Source organism: Heterodontus francisci, chromosome 20 (assembly GCF_036365525.1).
Source record: "Heterodontus francisci isolate sHetFra1 chromosome 20, sHetFra1.hap1, whole genome shotgun sequence".
Taxonomy (NCBI): domain Eukaryota; kingdom Metazoa; phylum Chordata; class Chondrichthyes; order Heterodontiformes; family Heterodontidae; genus Heterodontus; species Heterodontus francisci.
Window position 1 is genome coordinate 33,166,645 of NC_090390.1, and position 26,688 is coordinate 33,193,332.

Here is a 26,688-nt window from a genome sequence, read left to right on the forward strand (position 1 = left end):
AGAAGGTGGTGATGAGCTGCCTTCTTGAACCACTGCAGCCCATGTGGGGTAGGTACACTCACAGTGCTGTTTGGAAAGGAGTTCTAGATTTTGACCCAGCAACACTGTAGGAACGGCGATATAGTTCCAAGTCAGGATGGTGTGTGGCTTGCAGGGGAACTTGCAGGTGGTGGTGTTCCCATGCATCTGCTGCCTTTTCCCTTCTAGGTGGTAGAGGTCGCGGGTTTGGAAGGTGCTGTCTAAGGACCCTTGGTACATTGCTGAAGTGCATCTTGTAGATGGTACACACTGCTGCCACTGTGCATCAGTAGTGGAGGGAGTGAATGTTGTGAATGCAATGCCAATCAAGCGTGCTGTTTTGTCCTGGATGGGGTCGAGCTTCTTGAGTGTTGTTGGAGCTGCACCCATCCAGACAAGTGGAGAGTATTTCATCACACTCCTGACTTGTGCCTTGTAGATGGTGGACAGGCTTTGGGGAGTCACGAGGTGAGCTACTTGCCACAGGATTCCTAGCCTCCGACCTGCTTTTGTAGCCACGGTATGTATATGGCTGCTCTAGTTCAGCTTCTGGTCAACGGTAACCCCCAGGATGTTGATAGTGGGGAATTCAGCGATCGTATTGTTATTGAATGTCAAGGGGAGATGGTTAGATTCTCTCTTGTTGGAGATGTCATTGCTTGGCACTTGTGTGGCGTGAATGTTAGTTGCCGTTTATCAGCCCAAGCCTGGATATTGTCCAGGTCCTGCTACATTTCTACACGGACTGCTTCAGTATCTGAGGAGTCATGAATGGTGCTGAACATTGTGCAATCATCAGCGAACATCCCACTTCTGACCTTATGATTGAAGGAAGCTCATTGATGAAGCAGCTGAAGATGGTTGGGCCTAGGACACTACCCTGAGGAACTCCTGCAGTGATCTCCTGGATGATTGATCGCCAACAATCACAACCATCTTCCTTTGGGTTAGGTATGACTCCAACCATACATGATAATAAGGGGCCTAGCACATGTTTCAGGACCTCTCCTGGAAATTTATCAATGCAAAATGGAACAATTATCAAGGCCATGGAAATCAGTTTAGTCTCTCCATGTCTTATAACATCTACACAGCATCCACAAAACCTGAGCGACTGAGACGACAAGAAGAACAAAATTGCCAATTTCTCAATAAGCACTCAAATTTGAAGATTATCTGTAATGATGCCAAAGCTGAAAAGGTTGGATTATAATGAGAGGTTGAACTAACTTATTTGGTGTATACTTGAGTGCAGAAAGTTAACGGAAGGTCTAATTAAAATGTTTAAAATGACAACGAATTTCAAGAGGGAATCTGCAGCTTTCAAAACTGGGACAAATGTCCTGGTGGGGAAGTTAACTAGTTCTGTAGGGGAGGATTTAAACTGATTTGGCAGTTGGAGGGGCACAAGCATATAACAGCAGAAAAGCCAGGCAAGGTGCATAGAAAGTAGAAGGGACAAACAGCAACAGACCCCAGAATAGTGTAAAAAGTGCAGAAATTAGATGGAGGTTAAAATCAAAGCTGACTAGCATGGTGTTGGAATGTGTGTGTGTTAATGTGAGGAGTGGTACAAATAAAGTTGACAAGTTATGGGCTCAATCTGCCACATAAGGTTATGTAATTGTGGCAATAACAGAGATCTGGCAGAAACATGGGCATAAGTGGCAACTGAATATTTCTGACTTCAATGAATTCAGGACGAAAGAACAAAGAACAGTACAGCACAGGAACAGGCCATTCGGCCCTCCAAGCCTACGCTGATCTTGATGCCTGCCTACACTAAAACCTTCTGCACTTCCGGGGTCCGTATTCCTCTATTCCCATCCTATTCATGTATTTGTCAAGATGCCTCTTAAACGTCTCTATCGTACCTGCTTCCACCACCTCCCCCGGCAACAAGTTTCAGGCACTCACCACCCTCTTTGTAAAGAACTTGTCTCGCACATCCCCTCTAAACTTTGCCCCTCTCACCTTAAACATATGTCCCCGAGTAACTGACTCTTCCACCCTGGGAAAATGCTTCTGACTATCCATTCTGTCCATGCTGCTTATAACTTTGTAAAACGCTATCATGTCGCCCCTCTACCTCCGTTGTTGCAGTGAAAACAATCCGAGTTTATCCAACCTCTCCTCATAGCTAATGCCCTCCAGACCAGGCAACATCCTGGTAAACCTCTTCTGTACCCGCTCCAAAGCCTCCACGTCCTTCTGGTAGTGTGGCGACCAGAATTGCACGCAATATTCTAAGTGTGGCCCAACTAAAGTTCTGTACAGTTGCAGCATGACTTGCCTATTTTTATACTCCATGCCCCGACCGATGAAGGCAAGCATGCCGTATGCCTTCTTGACTACCTTATCCACCCGCGTTGCCACTTTCAGTGACCTGTGGACCTGTACGCCCAGATCTCTCTGCCTGTCAATACTCCTAAGGGTTCTGCCATTTACTGTATACTTCCCACCTGCATTAGACCTTCCAAAATGCATTACCTCACATTTGTCCGGATTAAACTCCATCTGCCATTTCTCCGCCCAAGTCTCCAACTGATCTATATCCTGCTGTATCCTCTGACAATCCTCATCACTGTCCACAACTCCACCAACCTTTGTGTCGTCCGCGAACTTACTAATCAGACCAGCTACATTTTCCTCCAAATCATTTATATATACTACAAACAGCAATGGTCCCAGCACTGATCCCTGTGGTACACCACTAGTCACATCCCTCCATTCAGAAAAACACCCATCCACTGATACCCTCTGTCTTCTATGACCGAGCCAGTTCTGTATCCATCTTGCCAGCTCACCTCTGATTCCGTGTGACTTCACCTTTTGTACCAGTCTGCCATGAGGGACCTTGTCAAAGGCTTTACTAAAGTCCATATAGATAACATCCACTGCCCTTCCTTCATCAATCATCTTCGTCACTTCCTCAAAAAACTCAATCAAATTAGTGAGACACGACCTCCCCTTCACAAAACCATGCTGCCTCTCGCTAATAAGTCCATTTGTTTCCAAATGGGAGTAAATCCTGTCCCGAAGAATCCTCTCTAATAATTTCCCTACCACTGACGTAAGGCTCACTGGCCTATAATTTCCTGGATTATCCTTGCTACCCTCTTAAACAAAGGAACAACATTGGCTATTCTCCAGTCCTCTGGGACCTCACCTGTAGCCAATGAAGATGCAAAGATTTTTGTCAAGGCCCCAGCAATTTCTTCCCTTGCTTCCCTCAGTATTCTAGGGTAGATCCCATCAGACCCTGGGGGCTTATCTACCTTAATGCTTTGCAAGACACCCAACACCTCCTCCTTTTTGATAATGAGATGACTGAGACTATCTACATTCCCTTCCCTATGCACATCATCCACCAAGTCCTTCTCCTTGATGAATACTGATGCAAAGTACTCATTTAGTACCTCGCCCATTTCCTCTGGCTCCACACATAGATTCCCTTCTCTGTCCTTGAGTGGGCCAACCCTTTCCCTGGTTACCCTCTTGCTCTTTATATACGTATAAAAAGCCTTGCGATTTTCCTTAATCCTGTTTGCCAATGACTTCTCATAACCCCTTTTAGCCCTCCTGACTCCTTGCTTAAGTTCCTTCCTACTGTTTTTATATTCCTCAAGGGATTCGTCTGTTCCTAGCCTTCCAGCCCTTACGAATGCTTCCTTTTTCTTTTTGACGAGGCTCACAATATCCCGCGTTATCCAAGGTTCCCGAAACTTGCCAAACTTATCCTTCTTCCTCACAGGAACATGCTGGTCCTGGATGCTAATCAACTGACATTTGAAAGACTCCCACATGTCAGATGTTGATTTCCCCGCAAACATCCGTCCCCAATCTAAATTCTTCAGTTCCTGCCTAATATTGTTATAATTAGCCTTCCCCCAATTTAGCACCTTCACCCGAGGACTACTCTTATCCTTATCCACAAATACCTTAAAACTTATGGAATTATGGTCACTGTTCCCGAAATGCTTCCCTACTGAAACTTCGAACATCTGGCCGGGCTCATTCCCCAATACCAGGTCCAGTACGGCCCCATCCCTAGTTGACCTATCTACGTATTGTTTCAAGAAGCCCTCCTGGATGCTCCTTACAAATTCTGCCCCATCCAAGCCCCTGGCACTAAGTGAGTCCCAGTCAACATAGGGGAAGTTAAAATCACCCACCACCAGAACCCTGTTACCTTTACATCTTTCCAAAATCTGTCGACATATCTGCTCCTCTACCTCCTGCTGGCTGTTGGGAGGCCTGTAGTAAACCCCCAACATCATGACTGCACCCTTCCTATTCCTGAGCTCCACCCATATCGCCTCGCTGCATGACCCCTCCGAGGTGTCCTCCTGCAGTACAGCTGTGATATTCTCCTTAACCAGTAATGCAACTCCCCCACCCCTTTAACATCCCCCTCTATCCCGCCTGAAGTTTCTAAATCCTGGAACATTTAGCTGCCAATCCTGTCCTTCCTTCAACCAAGTCTCTGTAATAGCAACAACATCATAGTTCCAAGTACTAATCCAAGCTCTAAGTTCATCTGCCTTACCTGTTATACTTCTTGCATTGAAACAAATGCACGTCAGACCACCAGTCCCGCTGTTCTCCGCAACATCTCCCTGCCTGCTCTTCCTCTTAGTCTTACTGGCCTTATTTACTAGTTCCCCTTCATTTATTTCACTTGCTGTCCTACTGCTCTGATTCCCACCCCCCTGCCACACTAGTTTAAACCCTCCCGAGTGACGCTAGCAAACCTCGCAGGCAGGATATTTGTGCCCCTCCAGTTTAGATGCAACCCGTCCTTCTTGTACAGGTCCCATCTGTCCCTGAAGAGATCCCAATGGTCCAGATATCTGAAACCCTCCCTTCTACACCAGCTGTTCAGATAGTGTTTAGCTGCACTATCTTTCTATTTCTAGCCTCACTGGCACGTGGCACAGGGAGTAATCCCGAGATTACAACCCTAGAGGTCCTGTTTTTTAACTTTCTACCTAACTCCCTAAACACCCCCTGCAGGACCTCATCACTCTTCCTGCCTATGTCATTGGCACCGATGTGTGCCACAACCTCTGGCTGTTCACCCTCCCCCTTCCGAATGCCCCCTGTCCGTTCAGAGACATCCTTGACCCTGGCACCAGGGAGGCAACATACCATCCTGGAGTCTCTTTCACGTCCACAGAAGCACCTATCTGTGCCCCTGACTATAGAGTCCCCTATAACTATTGCTCTTCTGCGCTTTGTCCCTCCCTGCTGAACAACAGTGCCAGCCGTGGTGCCACTGCTCTGGCTGCTGCTGTTTTCCCCGGATAGGCCATCCCCCCCCAACAGTATCCAAAACGGTATACTTGTTAGAGAGGGGGATAGCCACAGGGGATTCCTGCACTGACTGCCTGCCCCTTCTAGCCGTCACCCATCTATCTGCCTGCACCTTGGGTGTAACCACTTCTCTAAAACTCCTGTCTATGACACTTTCTGCCACCTGCATGCTCCTAAGTGCATCCAGTTGCCGCTCCAACCGATCCATGCGGTCTGTGAGGAGCTGCAACTGGGTACACTTCCTGCAGATGTCGTCCTCCGGAATGCTGGAAGCATCACGGACTTCCAACATCTCACAGGTGAAGCACTTCACCCCTCTAACTGACATTTCTAGCACTAATTAGTTAATTAATATAAAATAAATAAATACTTATTAAATCCTTACTAAATTGTTATAATTAACTATATGGTCCCTCGTGCCAGATTTCTACAATAAATGCTAAATGCTAACTAAATACAGTAATCTCCTCCCTCTGGTTTAGTTACTCTACTTATTAATTAGTTAATTAGTGTTTTAATCAATTTTTATCAGTTTTATTTTCAAATTCGGTACAGATTCCCTACCAGCCAATCAGGTCACAGCTTTCCTGTGACGTCTCTTCAGTTCCCCCCCCCACCACCCCCCACCCGAGGTAACTTACCGGTCTGGAACTCCGCTCATCCGAGTTTGTTCCGAGAATCCCCGAGGTAAGTTTTTTATAAGTTTAGGAGGGATAGGAAAGGAAAAAAGGCAGGAGTGGGAGAGGTGGTGGGTTGCCATGCAGGGGCTGGGGTAACAATATTGATTAAGGATATTATTACAGTTCTACAGAGGGATGCTAACATAGAGGATTTGAAGACTGAATATATTTGCTTAGAGTTAAGGGGGAAAAAAATATGTTTTATTGCTGGATGTTTACTACAGAATCCCAAACGGTGGGAAGAAGATCGAGAAGCAAGTCTGTAGCCAAATTTCAGAGAAGTACCCTAATATAGACTGGGGGGGAAACAGAAGAAAGGGTAAAGAAGGCAAGGACAATAACGGGAAATTGATGTTTTTTGCCTCCATTATGTATCTGGGAAAATAGATGCTGTCGGGTCCAGTTTCTGCTCAGTCGCTGCTGATAGGATGTTGGTGTGTGTCCATCTAGGGAACAATTCCTGGAAATGATCTAATTGCTTGACTATCATTGTAATCCTAAAACACTTAACATACAATGAATTCTTTTATGAAGTCCAGGCACTGTTGCGAAGCAGCAAGGTGGGGAGGTGTTATTTTGCTTCAGTAATGAAATTAAATACATTTCCTGTTACTGAAGGGCGATCTCTTTCGCTTTCAATTTCCTGTTTCATAAAATCGCCTGACTCTAAAGGATGTCTTTCAATATCTTTGAAGGCTGGAACACACTTTGTTCTGTTTTTGCAGCTGATCAGCCGAAAGAAGTAAAAGTGATAAAGCAATAATTTTATTCATTCAGATCATCATGAGATAAGAGAGATTTTCATATATAAATAACAGATATAGTTAAGGTGTTAGCTGTCGCTGAGTGGTAGCACTCCTGCCTCTGAGTCAATGGGTTGTGGGTAGTACTGAGGGACTGCTGCACTGTTGAGGTGCCAACAGTCAGATAAGATGTTAAACCCGGGCCCAAAATGCTCTTTCAGTTGGATGTAAAAAGATCCCATGGCCTTAATTTGAAGAAGAGCATGGGAGTTCTCCATAGTATCCTGGCCAATATTTGTCTTGTATCTTAAGGATGTATCGAACCTTGGTTAGACCACATTTAGATTAAAGGCACTGGAAAAGGTACAAAACAGTTTCACTGGGATGATACAAGAACTGAGAGGATTTACTTATCAGGAAATGTTGCAGAGACTGGGGCTCTTTTCTCTCGAAAAAAGAAGGCTGAGGGGTAACCTGATAGTGATCTTAAATTAAGAAAGGCTTTGATAACATGGAGGTATTTATTTATTTAGAGATACAGCACTGAAACAGGCCCTTCAGCCCACCGAGTCTGTGCCGACCATCAACCACCCATTTATACATTAATCTCATTACCTTCTCACATCCCCACCTTCCCTCAATTCCCTACCACCTACCTATACTAGGGGCAATTTACAATGGCCAATTTACCTATCAACCTGCAAGTCTTTGGCTGTGGGAGGAAACCGGAGCACCCGGCGAAAACCCACGCGGTCACAGGGAGAACTTGCAAACTCCGCACAGGCAGTACCCAGAATCGAACCCGGGTCGCTGGAGTTGTGAGGTTGCGATGCTAACCACAAAGATGTTTCCAGTTGCAGCAAGACCAAAATTAGGAACCATAAATATAACATTGTCACTAATAAATGCAATAGAGAATTAAGGAGAAACTTCATTAAGCAAAGATGAATACGAATATGAACTCACTCCCACAAAGATTAATTGAAGTTAATAGCATAGACACATTTAAGGGAAAACTAGATTAGCACATGAGGGAAACAGGAATAGGATATGCTAATAAGATTAAATGAACAGAGGTGGGAGGATGCTCGTGTGGAGCAAAAATATTCAGTTAGGCTCTGGGTCCTGTTTCAGTGCTGTAGACTTCATGGACGGAAATTTATGCCGCCCCAGTGGGCTGGATGGTGGCGTGGGGCATGGCAGCACTGGGTGCCCGATTGAGGGCTGCCCCTGCCTCCCCACAAAGGACCACTCCAGCCTCACCAGGGAAGGACCGATCCCACTGGTGAGGCATGCCCCTACTTACCTTCCCTCCTTGGTCCATGGCACGGCTTGGCTGCAGTCCCAGCAGTGGTCAGTGCTCCAGGTGGCGCTGCTGGGACTAAGAGCTGCCGGCTTGCTGTTTGGCTGGCAGCTCACTGAGGTGGGACCTCCTCCCTCAAGTGGGTGGACGTCCCGCCGCGGAAGCGGGTTTGCCATTGACTTTCACGTCGGAGTCCGGCTCCCATCCATCCACCGTAAAATTCTGTCCCATGTAATTCTATGTTCCCTTAACCAACATTACTAAAACATAATGATCGAGCCATTATCACATTGCAGTTTGTGGAATCTTGCTGTGTGCAAAATGGCTACAACATTTCCTACACCACAATGATAACAATACTTCAAAACTACTTCATTGGCTGTTAAGTGCTTTAGGAGGTCCTAAGGTTGTGAAAGGCACGATATAATTACAGTCTTTCTATAAAAAAGTACTATCCTTTATATCACTAATTAAACTATAAGCGCTTGTGTTGTAAAGTCTCCAGTTCATCTTGGGACTGTTGTCATTCTTTGTCTTAGTTATTATCAATGGGACAAGTTGGAATGTAATTGTAACAGTGACACTCGTAGCTCCAGTTTGTACGTGGTTCAGTGGTGAGGAGTGACGACGCCCAAGCACAATGCCACATACTCTTGAAGTAGCATGAACTGCTGTGATATGTTGCTTCAGAAGGTGGCCTGTGAAGTGAGCAGGGGGTGAAGTTAGATAGAACATGCGAAGACTTCAGCGGGGAGAGGGGGCAGAACTTGCAGGAAAGCAAAGTGATGCAAGAAAGTCCCATTGGAGAGTTGAAGAGAGAAACTCAAGAAATAAGTGCAAAGATGACAAGAGCCCTGAGAGCGGTCTGGAAAGTGATGGCAGCTGAGTAGGAGAGAGAATCACAGCGAGGTCAAATAAGCTGAGCTGAATAGTTCTGCAGTACTCATTGGCAATAAAGCTAGATATTCCCAGCCTATCCATTTCCTTTTCCTGTCACTTTTTCTCTCTCAATTTCGCCCTTTCTCTCGAACAACAGCTCTGACAGGAAAGGGAAAGAAGCAAAATGAAGAGCAATGTAAGGGAGAAGTAATGAGGAATGGAGAACTATATAGGGAGAGGTAACGGGGATAGGAGGGCAATTTAGGGGAGCGTTAAGCGAAGGGGCTTGTTGAATCCTTGAGTATTATCGAAACCTACATAACCACAATTTAAATGCTTAGAGAATGGAGATTCTGCTCTCCACGTTTTCTAATATTTAGATCAGTAATTATTGGCAGACTGCTCTGACCGTGTTGTTTCTTGACATGCACAAAGCTGTCTGATAAACAGGAAAGTTACACCCAGGCTGCAATAAGCAATGTAAACTGGATTCTGCTGACTCTAGCTTGCTTCAATTTAAAGACCCTCAAATGTAAACAGTCTTAACTGAACACTTTAACCTGCTCTGACTATCTGTAGTCCTGGAGCTCTTAGACACCAAATGCTGGTTTGCTGCCTAAACTTAATCTGCACATTTAATCAACAGACTGTTATTTAATCATCACGGTGTTCAAACTTTTCAACATGCAGATAGTTAACAATTCACATAGTCATAGAGTCATACAGCACAGAAACAGGCCCTTCGGCCTATCGTGTCCGTGCCGGCCATTAAGCACCTATCTATTCTAATCCCATTTTCCAGCACTTGGCCCGTAGCCTTGTATGCTATGGTATTTCAAGTGCTCATCTAGATACTTCTTAAATGTTATGACGGTTCCTGCCTCTACCACCCCTTCAGGCAGTTTGTTCCAGATTCCAACCACCCTCTGGGTGAAAAAAGTTTCCTCAAATCCCTTCTAAACCTCCTGCCCTTTACCTTAAATCTATGCCCCCTGGTTATTGATATGTCTGCTAAGGGAAAAAGTTTCTTCCTATCTACCCTATCTATGCCTCATAATTTTGTATACCTCAATCAAGTCTCCCCTCAGCCTTCTCTGCTCTAAGGAAAACAACCCTAACCTATCCAGTCTCTCTTCATAGCTGAAATGCTCCAGCCCAGGCAACGTCCTGGTGAATCTCCTCTGCACCCTCTGCAGTGCAATCACATAATTCCTATGGTGTGGCAACCAGAACTGTACACAGTAATCCTGCTGTGGCCTAACTAGCGTTTTATACGGCTCCATCATAACCTCCCTGCTCTTATATTCTATGCCTCGGCTAATAAAGGCAAGTATCCCATATGCCTTCCTAACCACCTTATCTACCTGTGCTGCTGCCTTCATTGATCTATGGACAAGTATACCAAGGTCCCTCTGACCCTCTGTATTTCCTAGGGTCCTACCACCCATTTTATATTCCCTTGCCTTGTTAGTCCTCCCAATATGTATCACCTCACACTTCTCAGGATTAAATTCCATTTGCCACTGCACTGCCCATCTTACCAGCCCATCTATATCGTCCTGTAATCTAAGGCTTTCCGCCTCACTATTTTCGTGTCATCTGTGAACTTACTAATCATGCCTCCTATATTCACATCTAAGTCATCAATGTACTCTACAAACAGCAAGGGTCCCAGCAATGATCCCTGCAGTACACCACTGGTCACAGGCTTCCAATAGCAAAAGCAACCCTCGACCATCACCCCCTGCCTCCTGCCACTAAGCCAATTTTGGATCCAATTTGCCAAATTGCCCTGGATTCCATGGGCTCTTACCTTCTTAACCAATCTCCCATGTGGGACCTTATCAAAAGCCTTACTGAAGTCCATGTAGACTATATCAACTGCTTTACCCTGATCTACACACCTAGTCACCTCCTCGAAAAATTCAATCATGTTTGATAGACAAGATCTCCCCCGACAAAGCCATGCTAACTATTCTTGATTAATCCCTGCCTCTCCAAGTAATCAACCTGATTAGATGAAGAAAGAAAGAATAATCTACCTTCACAATCTTAGGATGTCCTAAAGCATTTTACAGCCAATGAAGTACTTTTGAAATCTATTCACTGTTGTAATGAAGGAAGTACGGCAGCATTTTTCACACAGCAATGTGACATAAACTGCAACGTGATAATAACCAGGTCCTCTGTTTTGTTGTGATGTTGGCTGAGAGATAAATATTCGTCAGGATACCATGGAGAACTTGCCCACTGTACTGTGAAATGAATTCATAGATAGAACCTATTTGGTTAGAATTAAGCAAGAATAGAGGAGTTATTACACTACTGGGTGTACAGTATACACCACCAAATAGCAGGATGAAAGTAGCAGAGAAAATATGCAGGTAGAAAGATGCAAGAACAGCATTCCAATGAAACTCAACATAAGCTCAAGGACCAGCAACTCATGTTTCGACTGGGCACTTTACAGCCTTCCAGACTCAATATTGAGTTCAATAATTTTAAATCATAACTGCTGCCCCTATTTTTTTCTTTTCTCATTTTTTTTGTGGTATGTTCCTGCCTCCACCCCCCCACCCTTGTTTCTTTCTTAATCCCTTTACTTTGTGTTTGGGCGGCTGCTATTCTGTCATTTACACCTCATCCTGACACAACTTTTGTTACTTTACTTGGCTTTGTACCATGAAACATTTTGTCATCTAATCTCTCCTGCCCTCCACCGTATCACAGACCTTCCCTTTTTTTCTTCTCCCTCCTTCCACCTTTCACTTCCTCAAAACCTATTACATTATTAACTTTTGCCAGTTCTGATGAAAGGTCACGACCTGATCCATTAACTGCCTGACCTGCTGAGAAGTTACAGCATTTTCTGTTTTTGTTTCAGATTTCCAGCATCTGCAGTATTTTGCTTTTGTGAGGGGCTTGGCAGATCCAGGAGGTGAATGCCATTGTACTTCCTCCTGGATTCACTGTGCCTGCCTGGGCAACCCCAATGAAAGGGTAACCCCCACACGACCTCCCACCACCCCCCCGCACCACACCCTCCCATGACCTTCCTTATAACGCATCTGACCTCCACCTCCCCGGCATTCCTCACAAGGCCTCCGATCACCTCCCCTTCACCCAGGCCTCCAACTCTCCCCACTCTGACCTCCGACTTCACCTCAGGTCTCAGATCACCAACCCCCCCCCCCCCCCCATACCTCCAGTCCTCCTAGCCCGGCTTCCGATCCCTCCTTCCAGGTCTCTGAACCTCCCCAAGCCTCTGATGCCAACTCCTCAGCTGCTCACTTCCCCCTTGTCGTGTTTTGAAATTGCAATTGCATTGGGCATTCTGTACATTTGGGGCTGCTGTATGACACACATGATGGCAAAGGGAAAGTGAAAGTAAAACACAATTTAAAAAAAAAAGACTCCATTATGTTCAACAGCTGGCTGCTTCTGTCCCAGTCTCTGCCTCACATCTTTTACTAAACTCGGCTAAACCTCACTCTACTCCCAAGAGACATCACATCTCTGACCTCCTGCTACTTGGGACTCCAAAGCCCTTCACCAGGACCCTAGGATTGCACACCGCCATTGTTCTCCTCTCCCCCAGATTGAGCTCCGACTCTCCTCCAAGATTGGCCTCCGATTGGCTGACCTCCCCACCCCGGGACCTGATCAATCCCCTCTCCCTGCAAATTGACCCTCCTCACCTCTGTGATCGACCAACCCCCGAACCCTGGGATCAACTTGCCTCCCCACCATCTGATCAACTCCCCACCCCCTACCGATCAACCCCTCCTCTCCTTCTGGATTGATTCCCCCCCTCCTAGATTGGCACAGGCCCCTGATTGACACCCATTCCCCCCACCTCCGAGATTGCCCCAGCCAACCCCAGCGCAGTCCTACCTGGTCCTGCAGCCTTCACCAATGGTTTCCAGTCCAATGGGAAATAGGCAGGGAACAAATCATTGACATCTCAAGCACACTTTAGAGTTCAACCTCCATAGCGTACGGGGAATCCAGACTTCATGGATCCCTGTGCCTTTACCCCCCTCTGAATCCAATCTATTGTTTCCAGGGGCAGAAGTGTCCATAACCAGAGGAAACAGTATTTTGGTAATTGGTGAAAGAACCAGAGGTGACATGAGAGAAAAAATTATTTACAAGGCAAGTTGCTATGGTCTGGAATGCACTGCCTAAAAAGGTGATAGAAGCAGGTTAAATAATAACTTTCAAAGGGGAATTAGATAAATACTAAAAGGGAAAAGTTTACAAGGTTGTGGGGAGACAGGAGAGGAGTGGGACTAGTTGGACAGCTCTTTCAAATAGCCGACACAGTCACGATGGCCCGAATGGCCTATTTCTATTCTTGATCATTCTGTGAACCTATGAAATATTATCATGGTATCTTTTATGTCGACTGGAGAGGCTGGATCAGGTCTTGGTTTAATGTCTCATCAAAAATATGGTGCCTCTGACAGTGCAGCAATCCCTCAGTACAGCAGCTGAACTATCCCCCAAGATCTTGCACGCAAGTCTCTGGAGTGAGACTTAAAGTGGCAACATTTTCATTCAAAAGCGACAAGGCCACCAATGAGCCATGGATGACAAGGGTACTTGTACAGTTGCATGAGTTTGATTCTCCCAGTGGCTCATCTGGTAAAGTCACTGAGTATCGCAGCCATGTAATCAGAAAGATCCCAACAAGCAATCCTGGATTCTTGCTGGCTGCAACTTTCCTAGTGTCAGCCACTTGCGCCTGGGGGATATTTGCTGTGACCCTGTTGTGCCTATTTTCAGGGAGGCTGTGAGGCTGGCTGGTGGGGCCGGGTAATGGGGGTCATGGTGTTAAAGTGCACCATGATGGTATGGGACAAGTTCTGTGGTACAGCTGGTCTTTTCCTGTCTGTTGTTTTTGTTTGTTTGTGTGTTTCAGCTTTGGTCGTCATTTGATTTGTCAGCTTTTTTGGAGCTGCTTATTAGCTTTTCTTAGTTTCTTGGTTGGCCAGTGTGCAATAATTTTCCCATCGCTATTTCTTGCAGAATGCTTAATAAAGTGAATATGTATTTAAACACATTTCTTACAGTGACAGTGACAGGAACTCCCTGAAAATGAAATTGCTTCAGCTACAATGCCACTTCACGTGGAATCTGCAAATGGACAATGTTGAGTGGGATGATTTGCAGGAACGATTAAATTATATAATGGAGTCTGATATTGTAAAATATAAAGCCATGCCTTACAATCTGCTTGCTTTTGTAAACTGTATGAGAGGGAACTGTAAGGAGTCGTTCAATAATTTACGGGAAGCTGAAGAGATTCTGAGCAAGAATCACAGATTCGAAATTGCAAAATGGAGCATCGTCACCTATGGAAACGCAGCCTGGGTATATTATCACATGGGAGAACTGGCAGAGGCTCAGTCCTCCCTCGACAAGGTGGAAAGGATTTGTCAACAATTTGCTGATGGCTCTCAGTATACAGCAATGATACCTGAAATATACGGGCAGAAGGGTTGGTCACTGTTGAAATTTGGCTGGAAATATTATGAAGAGGCAAATGAATGTCTTGAGAAGGCTCTGGAGGAGGATCCTGATAACATTGAATGGAATGCAGCTCATGCAACTGCTCTGTTTCGACTTAAAGAAAGCTTTGGAGTCCCACAGTGTCCTGAAGACTGCAAAGCAGTGAAGCAGTTGCACCGTGCATTAGCACTGAATCCTAATGACTCATTCCTCATGTTGGCTCTTAGACTACAGGAATTTAATCAGATAGAAAAATTTCACAGATTACTAGAAGAAGTGCTGCTGATGTCTCCTGATGATCCATATATAATTCAGTATGCAGCTAAAGTTTTAAGAAAACAAGGATCTGTCGACTATTCCTTACAGATATTGAAAAAGGCACTGGAGGTTAGACCGAATTCTCCACTCCTTCACCATCAGATTGGTTTATGTTACAAAAAGAAGCTGTTTGCACTGAAGAAAACGCCTTTTAGATATTTTGCTCGTGAAGAAAGAAAAAAATGTATTGATCTTTGCACGCACCATTTCCAAATAGCATTTGATCAGAAACCCTCACTTATTTTTGCAATACTTGATTTGGCGGAAGTCTTTGGAGAATCGGAAGAATATTCAAAAGCCGATGAGATCTATGAAAACTTGCTTAGAAATAAAGATTGCAACCTTTTGAATAGGCAGTTAATACTTTGGAACTACGGATGCTACCAGCTGTATGAGAAGTGTTCCCAACTGAACGCCATTCATCATTTCAAGGAATGCTTAAAATTGAAAGTTAAGAGCAAGAAGAACGAAAAATGCCGTGCAAAATTGAAACAAATTGCTGAAGATCGAATGAATAAATATTCAAGAGACAGTGTAGCCTTTGGGATATTGGGACTAATACACCAGGTTGATGGCAAGAAATCAGAAGCCATTGAATTCTTTGAGAAAGCCCTGGAGTGTGATCATGTCAATGAAGAATTTCAAAGTGCTCTACGTGAACTGCATCAGGCTACATAAGACAATGTTAAAATCTCTCCCTGATTTACCTGGGAAATTGATTCCCATTTTCTATGTGTTGTTTTGTAATAAATAATTCAAAAATAATTCTAAGATTAGCTGATAGATTTGCTGAGCATGATTTTCCCGTAATGGGGTGGCAGACTAGAAAGTGGGGTGGACAGGAAAATAACAGGGATCCACGTCAGGACATCTCACCATGCAATTCCCCCTCCGGGGAAGATTCCCTGCAGCAGGACTGGATGCTGATCGGCTGCTCACTGAACAGATGTGGGCAGCTAATTTAAATAATGAAAGCTTCTATTAAGGTTTATTTTCCCAGGCCACTCCCATTATACTGGCAGCGGAGAAAAGCCATGCTGAGTGGATACACTGCCAGCTTCATGGAGGCAGCCACCCTGAGGTCTTCAGGGGTGCCATTGGAGCTGGAGGTTCCAGTCCCCAAAGAGAGGGCCATGGGCAGGGAAAGTGGCCCCTGTGGCCCCAATGGGCCATCTGGAGGGGCCTGCTTGATTGACCCACCTGCTTTTAAATTTTTTACATAGGTCTCCGAGTTGAGGTTTCCTCTCAATCCCTGATCTGCCTCAGCAGCACCCACTTCTTCTGGTGGGACCGCCGAGGCTTCAGAGCTGCCAGCCGTCTGGTGGAGCTAGCAACATCGACATCATGCCTGCCGTCCTTGATTGGATGGAGGGCCCGGAGGCAGCCAATTAGGAGGCCGCCTCCAGTCAAGTTGCTGAACCGGTCCCGCTGCCGGCAAATGTGGGCTCAGGGCCTTCATTTGGTCCTGACCTCAGGGTCCAAAACCTGCAGTAAAATCCTGCCCAGCATTTCACATAGAGATACTTTGCTATTCATTTACCTGATCATTCTGCATTCGTGTTTCTACTTACTATAGCTACAGTAATGGCAATTTTCAATTGCTGAGTTAACAAGTTTTGAACTTATATTATTAACTAATTTCAATGGCTAAAACTGAAATTGAACACTGCAATCATCAGCAAACATCCCCACTTCTGTCCTTATGATGGAAGGAAGGCCATTGATGAAGCAGCTAAAGATGGTTGGGTCTCGGGCACTACCTTGAACTCGTACATCAAGGTCCTGGGGCTGAGATGGTTTGCCTCCAACAATCACAATTATCTTCCTTTGTGCTAGGTATGACTCCATCCAGTAGAGTTTTTTCCCCTGATTCCCATTGACTTCAATTTTGCTAAGGTCCCTTGATACCACACTCAGCCAAATGCTATCTTAGTGTCAAGGGCAGCCACTCTCATCTAGAATCATAGAATGGTTACAGCACAGAAGGAGGCCATTCAGCCTATCATGTCTGTGCTGGCTCTCTGCAAGAGCAACTCACCTAGTCCCATTCCTCGCAGCCTTGTAGATATTTCTCTTCAGATAATTATGCAATTCAGTTTTGAAGCCACAATGGAATCTGCCACCACCATACTCTCAGGCAATACATTCCAGGTCCTAACCACTCTCTACATAATAGATTTTTTCTTCATGTTACTGTTGCTTCTTTGGCCAATCACCTCAATCACCATAAATAGTCATCCTCTGATTCTCAATCCTTCTGCAAAAGAGTATATTTTCTCCCTATCTACTCTGTTCAGACCTCACATAATTTTCAACACCGCTGTCAAATTTCCTCTTAATCTTCTCTTTTCAAAGGAGAACAGCTGCAGCTTCTCCAATCTATTCACATAACTGAAGTTCCTCATTCCTGGAACCATTCTTGTAAATCTTTTCTGCACCATCTCTAATGCCTTCACATTCTTCCTAAAGTGGGGTGCCAGAACTAGACACAAAGGCCCGTATTTTACATACCCCCCCCACCAAACCCCCCCACCCCCCCCCCCCCCCGGGAGCGGGCTGGAAGTCAGGGGGAGTCAATTAATGGCCACTTAAGGGCCTCTTCTATCCACTGCAGTTATTTTACCAGTGCGGATGGGCACTTCGTCAAGTGAGGAGGCTGCCTAATAATACCTGGCGGCCTCCTTGCGGGCTGGGGGCCTCTTATGACCAGGCTCCCTGTGCCCCATGGAGGCCCCCCCCCCCCCTCCAGCGGCATGGGCTGCCCCTGCTGGGACATCACCCCCACCCTCTCCATTAACCACCCTCAACACTCACCGGGGCCCACTTACCTGTTCCGTGGCCGGCATCCATCATGGCCCTTTTTGCTGGGTGCTGTCCCAGCTGTGGCCACAACCCTCAGTGGCGCTGCTGGCACTGAATTCCACATTCCTCTCGATAATCTTTGATTCCCTTGCCTAACAAGAATCCATCTACCTCTGCCTTTAAAATAATCAATGACCCTGCCTCCACCACTTTGAGGCAGAGAGTTGCAAAGTTGCACAACCCTCTGACAGATAAAATTTCTCCTCATTTCTGTTCTAAAAAGGCGATCCCTAATTTTAAAACAGTGTCCCCTAGTTCTGACTCACCCACAAGAGGAAACATCCTCTCCACATCCACCTTGTCAAGACTGTTCAGGATCTTATAAACTTCAATCAAGTCTTCCTTCACTCTTCTAAACTCCAGTGAAAACAAGCCCAGTCAGTCCAACCTTTCCTCATAAGACAACCTGGTCATTCCAGGTATCATTCTAGTAAACCTCCTCTGAACTGCCTCAAACGCATCTACATCCTTCCTTAAATAAGGAGCCTAAAACTGCACACAGTATTTGAGATGTGGACTCATCAATGCCCTGTATAACTGAAGTATAACATCCTTACTTTTATTTTCAATTCCTCTCGTAATAAAGGATAGCCTTCTTTATTACTTGCTGTATCTGCAAGCTAACTTTTTGAGACTCCTGCATTAGAACGCCTAGATCCCTCTGTGGTTCGGAATTCCGCAGTCGTTTAAGTAATACTCCGCTTTTTTTATTCTTCCTGGTAAAGTGAACAACTTCACATTTTCCCACATTATACTCCACCTCCCAGATTTGTGCCCACTCACTCAACTTATCTATATTGGTCTGCAACCTCCTTATGTCCTCTTCACAACATACTTTCCTACTGATCTTTGTGTCATCTGCAAATTTAGCTACCATGCCATCACATCCCTCATCTAAGTCATTGATATAAATTGTAAAAAGTTGAACCCCAGCACAGATCCTTGCGGGACTCCACATGTCACATCCTGCCAATGAAAATGACCCATTTGTGTATATGCTTTTTTTTCTGCCAGCCTTCCAATATTCTATCCATGCTACAATGTTACCCCCTACATCTTGAGCCCCTACTGTTATGATCCTGTTGTTTTTTTTTGGGAAGAATGCAGTGTGCCTTTAAGGCTGCAAAAGGAACCATACTGCTTTCATAACCAGCAAGCCTCAGGAGTTAGAGAGAGTGCATTTTGGTTGCCGTTGGATACAATCATATAAAGAGGGAACCAACCAGCTTCAAAGAATGCATCCTGGTTACCCAGCAACAGCCATCAGGGACCAAGACCCGATATATAATGTTGCAATTATCTTTTGAACTGACTTTTAGTTGAGACAGACTGTTCTAACACGAGAAACAGTCAGACAGCTAGCTGTGTGTTTAGACCTGAAAGGAGGGCTCTCAGACCATTTAAACTGAAGGAAGATGATTTAATCTGTTTATTTATTATTCTCTCTCAAAATTCTAAAAAGTCAAGCCTATATAGCTCATCCTCTTAGCAGCTGTCAGGGGAGTTCATGGGAGTGGGCTACGAAAGAGGGTGGCCTGTAGCTGAGATGCAGCCACGTATCAGTCAGGATAAGGTGATAGTTAACCCCCTTTGCCGATGTCTTTGTGGTGCCTCCCTCCCCATGTCCTGCTTCCTCGTGAGTAGCTATTTGCAATCCTTAAAAAGGAGAGAGGTATGGAGCAGTCAGCTTGGCAGAACAATGGAGGTCGTTGACTCTCTTGCGGCATGGCACTGCTGATGAATCAGTACTCCTCCATGTTGAACACCACTTGGAAGAAGCACTGTGGGTGGCAAGGATGCAGAATGTACTCTGGGTGGGGGACTTCAATGCCGATCACCAAGAGTGGCTCGGTGGCACCACTTCTGACCGAGCTGGCCGGGTCCTAAAGGTCATAGCTGCTAGACTGAGTCTGCGGCAGGTGGTGAGGGAACCAAAAAGTGGAAAAAACATACTTGATCTCATCCTCACCAACCTTCCTATCGTAGATGCACCTGTCCATGACAGTATTCTTAGGAGTAACCACCACACAGTCCTTGGATAAAGTCCAGCCTTCACATTTAGGACACCCTCCATCGTGTTGTGTGCCACCACCACTGTGCCAAATGAGATAGATTTCAAACAGATCTAGCAATGCAAAACTCTGCATCCATGAAGCACTGTGGGCCATCAGCAGCAGCAGAATTGTATTCAACCACAATCTGTAACCTCATGGCCCGGCATATCCCCCACTCTACCATTACCATTAAACTGGGGATTAACCTTGGTTCAATGAAGAGTGCAGGAGGGCATGCCAGGAGCAGCACCAGGCATACCTCAAAATGAGGTGTCAGCCTGGTGAATTTACAACACTGGACTACTTGCATTCCAAGCAGCCTAAATAGCATGCGATAGACAGAGCTAAGCAATCCCATAACCAACGGATCAGATCTAAGTTCTGCAGTCCTGCCACATCCAGTCGTGAATGGCAGTGGACAATTAAACAACTAACTGGAGGAGGAAGGGGTCTGCAAATATCCCCATCCTCAATGATGGGGGAGCCCAGCACATCAGTGCGAAAGATAAGGCTGAAGCATTTGCAACAATCTTCAGCCTGAAGTGCAGAGTGGATGATCCATCTTTGCCTCCTCCTGAAGTCCCCTGTATCACAGATGCCAGACTTCAGACAATTTGATTCACTCCACATGATATCAAGAAATGACTGAAGGCACAGGATATTGCAAAGGCTTTGGGCCCAAACAACATTCCGGCAATAGTACTGAAGACTTGAGCTCCAGAATTTGTCATGTCCCTAGCCAAGCTGTTCCAGTACAGTTACAACACAGACATCTACCCAGTAATGTGGAAAATTGCCCAGGTACGTCCTGTACGCAAAAAGCAGGACAAATCCAACCAGGCCAATTACTGCCCCATCAGTCTATTCTCAATCATCAGTAAAGTGATGGAAGGTGTCAGCGACAGTGCTATCAAACGGCACTTGCTTAGCAATAACCTGCTCAGTGACACCTAGGTTCTGCCAGGGCTATTCAGCTCCTGACCTCATTACAGTCTTGGTTCAACATGGACAAAAGAGCTTGTAGCCAGATGGCTAATAGCTCTGCAGAGCATGAAGGGAAAAATAGCCATCCTTACACAAGGACTGTGAAAAACAGCTGCTGTTACAGTTCAACGAACCCAGCCTGCTGAATGGGCAGTGTGTGAGGTAAGATGTGCTGAGACTGTGAGCAGTTGCGAAGGTTGCTAGACAAGGATGGATAAGAAGGACAAGGCCAGCAGAGGTATTTTGTTTTGTTTTGCAACTAACACTGACTCCATGTTACGGGTTTATGTGACTAAGAACATTCTCGAGGCTGGGAACAACTGGATAAAAAGGGGAGGCTAGGAGCCTCCAAAGGAAGACGACCTGCAGGACCATTGCGGAAAGGGAACCCTGAGTGCACTTCAGTGAAGAGAACCTGTCAGAGGGAGACTGATCACTTTGCCTCGCAACGGGTAGTATTTAAGTCCAAGCTGTGGGTCTTGTGATTTATTGTAACAAGTAACATGTAATTTAACAAGTGAAATAACAGCAGATAAGTGATATAAGTATCAATAAAAGTGTTTATACGAAGTATCTTGTGCGGGTGTCTTTTGTCCGCCACATCAGTTGACACCCTAGTTTGAGGGTCAACATTTTGGTGTCCCTGGGTGGGCACAGTTAAGTGATCTCCTTAAAGTCTCACCATGAACGATCCATAGATGTGCTGGACAAACAGCAGAATGATGGATGCCTGTCCAGAGTGGGAGAAGGTGTGCCTAAAGCGTAAATGGCCCAAGTGAGTCGGATAGGCTGATAAGGTTTTTGAGGGCCGGGGGCCCATTGGACAGAAACACTGGGAAGAGTCTAGGAAAGAACAAGCAAAACGCGCCTCTAAGCTTAGTAAGGCTACAACAATAGCCAGTTGTATGATGGAATTGTGTGAAAAGGAAATGGAGAATGTTAGGTTAAAAGCGGAACTCGAGGGGACCAAACTACGGTCAGAAGTCTCAAGGCAGGAGACAGATGATTTGGAAAAAAAAGGAGTGTAAAGAACAAATGCACATTACTTATATGAGTCAGTTTCAAACTCGATATGAACAGGCGCACCAGGCAAGGGAGAGAGCAGTCCAAGAGGCAGCTAATAAGGCAGTGTCCAACTTAAATGGAAAATGTTACAATCTCAGGCGGCCCTTAAAGCGCTGCCTTAAAGCGTAAAAGAGCTGACCATAGTAAGTGTCAGCGAGAAATAGATAGATTAAAAAGTCAACTTGCTGCCAACCGAGGTATGATATGTGCTTTTCGGGAGACACAAGGGAATGATGATGATGATGTGGATTGGGGTAGCCTAGATGAAGCAGCCCATAGGTATGGAGAACGAGAAGGGGAAGGAGAGCGTGATTGGGGCAGGGTTCATCCGCCACCACAACACAACAACAAACCGGTGGTTCCTTCTGCACCGCCTGAGACGGTACCAATGAACCCGATAACGACGACCCGCCTGCTGAAAACGGAAGTTCTTCTTGTAGTACTCCCCTTATAGTGGCACAATGGTTGGAAATAGCCAAGAAGGTAACGCCCCTGGAGCCGGGACAGGACCTTTGGGAGTTCTTTAGTCATTGTCATAGACTTGGGACCCTACATGGCTTAGATGCAGGGGAAGAGCAAAGGTTAGTACTTATGTGTTTGGGGAAAACAATCCTCATTGCACTGCCTGAGGATAGAGCTAACGGGGAAGGGACCTTCGAGGAAACCAAAACCACCATTCTGTCAGCTATGGGTTACGACAAAGGGGACCTCATTGATTTACTGAGTAAGTGCAGGCAGCACAAAGGGGAACACCCAACGACGTTTGCCAATAGGTTGTGGGTCCATTTTAACAATGTCTTTGGGCCGGGCCTTAACCGGGCAGAACTGGCTGCCCCTAAGAGAACCCGGTGGGTCAGAACACTGATCTCTCATGCCATGGAAAGCAGTAGGAAAGCATGCAAGCTTTTTGACTCAGTGGACAGTGGCCATACTGAACAGTGGGCAGTTAGGCGCATGACCCTCGCCTGGGAAAGGGAGGCACAGGAGAATGCAAGGCAGCGGTCTAAAGAAGGGCAAATGAACCCGGTTAAAAATTAGGGCCCTGTATGGAAAAATGAAAGTCGAAGAAGGGGGTGGGGAAATAACCCCCAGCAGCCTCCAGCCCCGTATGTTGCCCCAGTCGGCAGAGGCCGGAATCAAAATCAAAATATCTATCAGGGCCAATGTTATAATTGTGGTCGATTGGGCCATTACGCTAGAGAGTGCCAGATTCCCTGGTGGCAGCAGTGGGTCCCCCACCCCTGACCTCCCCAAGATCAGGGACCTGGTCGAAATCACGAAATCATTTTCCCCCAAAACCAGCACCATTGGAGGTACCTTGGGAACAGGGGCAGGCATTTGCCCATATGGCCCCAGTTGCAGCGACAGACTGTCCCAAACTTCGGTACCCTCAGTGCCCGGCCCAAAAACCTACAGATATGTCTGACGATCCAGAGGTGCAACAAATTATTGGCAAGCATATATCCGCCTTTGCATCCAACAAACACGACTGTGGTCGAATGATAGGTGAAGTGGTCGTAGACTGCCCCGATCCAAAACCACAGAAACTGTAAGGGTTTCCCAAGCAAGCAGAGAATGAAATTTTGAAGGTGATAACAAGTCTGTTACAGCAGGGAGTGTAGTACCCCGTGGCATCAACAAATAACTTACCAATTTGGCCAGTTAGGAAACCAGATGGTTCTTGGCGACTGAGGATCGATTACTGGGAGTTAAATAAGACCACCCCGCTGACCACACCTACTGTAGCGACCAGTGCCGAGACTATGATGAATCAAGCTCCACAAGCCCGGTATTTTACCGTTCTAGGTATTAGTAATGGATTTTGGTCCATTCCTTTGAAACGGGAGTGTCAATACAAATTTGCTTTTACATTTGAAGGCCAGCAATACACTTGGACCTGTTTGTCTCAAGGGTTTCACAACTCTCCCTCGATCTTCCATCAGAGATTAGCGCAGGATCTCATTAGTTTTTCTCGATCCAAATGTTTAATTCAATATGTTGATGATCTCCTCCTCCAAACAGACACTAAGGGGGAACGTCTCCAGCTCTTCAGTGAATTGTTCGCCCTCCTTACTTCCTTGGGACTCAAAGTTAACCCTAAAAATGCCCAAGGTATGAATAATGACTTAAAATGAATCCGAGATGGAGCATGCCCCGCATCATACAACAAATGGACAGCTAAGATACAAATTAAGGACAGACTCGTCCTTAAGAACGGGTGGTACATGGTACCAACCCAAGACCGCAATCAGAAACAACCACTGAGCGAATTAAAAGCTTGTGTTGGTGGCCTAACATTGACAGGGATGTGAAACACTATGTGGACAATCGTTTGGTCTGTGTCCAAAATAACTGTGATCATTATCCCAACAAGAGAGAACTTAGATACACTAGACCAGTAAATGGACCCTGGACAAACTTACAAAGAGATTATATAGGCCCTCTGCCACTATGCAAGGGGGGGATATAAATACACCTGCTGGCTACAAGTGCTGCAAGCGGGGCAGGCCATAGGGAACATTCAAGGGACCCAACAACAACAACCACCCCTGAATCAAGACCAAAGGCAAAGAAGGCCGAGGCAGATACTGATCTCTCCGACCTGGACTCGCTTACGGGGGAACAGGTGTTTAAATCGGCTGGATGATGATATTGATCTCAGCCAGGTTAATTGGCTATAATAAGAAACGATAGACAAGAGCAGAATTTACCTTGTGTTTTACAGATAATAAGTAATTTGAAATGAAGCTGTTAATCGTGTTTGTGATGTATGGACTGCCAAATACCATATCCACCGAATCAAGGTCTGACACGGCCCACATATTCAGAGAACAGTCATATGGAGAGGTCGTGATATCTGGAGAACACAAGGTGGCTTCAACCCGTAATGCATCAGAAAGTAAGGGTCATCCATATCATGGACCATTCCTGGGGTCACAACTGGACGGCGAGGCACCTGGTTCAGTACTTATCTGGACTTGCAATGGATCAAGAAACAGTTAGCTGAAACCCACCAGACATTTGTCAAAGTCATTCAGAAAGCTGGGGGAACCGGGTGAAAGGTTGAAACAATTTGAGTAACCAACTGGTGGGATGATATTTTGAATTGGGATACCAACATACAGATACATCCATGGATAAGAATTGTTTCGCATATTGTGATTATTGGTATGATTGTGATTTTGATGTATCAAATGTATGCTCTGATTATGTTTAAACATTGGAAAGATGAAATGGAAGGGAAGTTGGAAATGGACTGGTATGTGCGAAAATGCAAACGAATGATAGACACAACTAAATGTAACACGGCATGGACTTGAATATCTGCTGTCGCGAGGTGGGGGTATGATCAGGGCTTCTTTATGATCCAATTCGCTAACACTTAATGGATCAAAGCGGGGACTGTAGCCGGATGGCTAACAGCTAAGCATCTGCAGAGCATGAAGGGAAAAATAGCCATCGTTACACAACGACAAGGACTGTGAAATAGCTGCAGTTGCAGTTCAACCAACCCAGCCTGCTAATGGGCAGTGTGTGAGATAAGATGTGCTGAGACCATGAGCGGTTGCGAAGGTTGCTAGACAAGGATGGATAAGAAGGACAAGGCAAGCAGATGTATTTTGTTTTGTTTTGCAACTAACACTGACTCCAAGTTATGGGTTTACGTGGCTAAGAACATTCTTGAGGCTGGGAACAACTGGATAAAAAGGGGAGGCGAGGAGCCTCCAAAGGAAGAAGACCTGCAGGACCAATGCGGAAAGGGAACCCTGAGTCCACTTCAGCGAAGAGAACCCGTCAGAGGGAGACTGATCAATTTGCCTCGCAATGGGTAGTATTTAAGTCCAAGCCATGGGTCTTGTGATTTATTGTAACAAGTAACAAGTAGTTTAACAAGTGAAATAACAGCAGATATGTGACTTAAATATCAATAAAAGTGTTTATACGAAGTATCTCGTGCAAGTGTCTTTAGTCCACCACATCAGTGGACACCCTAATTTGAAGGTCAACAAGCTGAACTCCAAAGCTGAGGTGAGAGTGACTGCCCTTGATATCAAGGCAGCATTTGCCAGAATATGGCATCAAGGAGCCCTAACAAAATTGGAGTCAATGGGAATCAAGAGGGAAAACTCTCTGCTGGTTGGAGTCGTACCTAGCGCAAAGGAAGGCGGTTGTGGTTGTTGGAGGTCAATCACCTCAGCTCCAGGACATCACTGCAGGAGTTCCTCAGGGTAGTGTCCTAGGCCCAACCATCTTCAGCTGCTTCATCAATGACCTTCCTTCAATCATAAGGTCAGAAGTGGGGATGTTCGTTGATGATTGCACAATGTTCAGCACCATTTGTGACCCCTCAGATACTGAAGCAGTCTGTGTAGAAATGCAGCAAGACCGGGACAATATACGGGCTTGGGCTGATAAGTGGCAAGTAACATTCGCGCCACACAAGTGCCAGGCAATGACTATCTCGAACAAGAGAGAATCTAACCATCTCCCCTTGACATTCAATGGCATTATGATCGCTGAATCCCCCACTATCAACATCCTGGGTTTACCATTGATCAGAAACTGAACTGGAGTAGCCATATAAATACCATGGCTACAAGAGCAGATCAGAGGCTATTAATCCTGCGGCGAGTAACTCACCGCCTGACTCCCCAAAGCCTGTCCACCATCTACAAGGCAGAAATCAGGAGTGTGATGGAATACTCTCCACTTGCCTGGATGGGTGCAGCTCCAACAACACTCAAGAAGCTCGACATCATCCAGAACAAAGCTGCGCACTTGACTGGCACCCCATCCACAAACTCTTTATACCGAAGCACAGTGGCAGCTGTGTGTACCATCTACAAGATGCACTGCAGCAATGCACTACTGCCTTCTCAAGGGCAATTAGGGAGGGGAAATATAAACCGTCCCAGCCAGCTATGCCGACATCCAATGAATGAATAAAAAAC

The 26,688-nt window shown here is 45.7% G+C and overlaps 1 protein-coding gene across 1 annotated transcript; it reads left to right on the forward strand.

Annotated features, from left to right (window-relative positions):
• Positions 1 to 7,841: 7,841 nt before the first annotated feature.
• LOC137380856 (interferon-induced protein with tetratricopeptide repeats 5-like) lies at positions 7,842 to 15,449 on the forward strand. Its single transcript, XM_068053267.1, has 4 exons — positions 7,842 to 8,274; positions 11,824 to 11,939; positions 13,409 to 13,671; positions 13,985 to 15,449. Exons 1-4 carry the CDS (start codon positions 7,842 to 7,844, stop codon positions 15,447 to 15,449), a joined length of 2,277 nt encoding a protein of 758 aa, XP_067909368.1.
• The last annotated feature ends 11,239 nt before the right edge of the window (positions 15,450 to 26,688 follow it).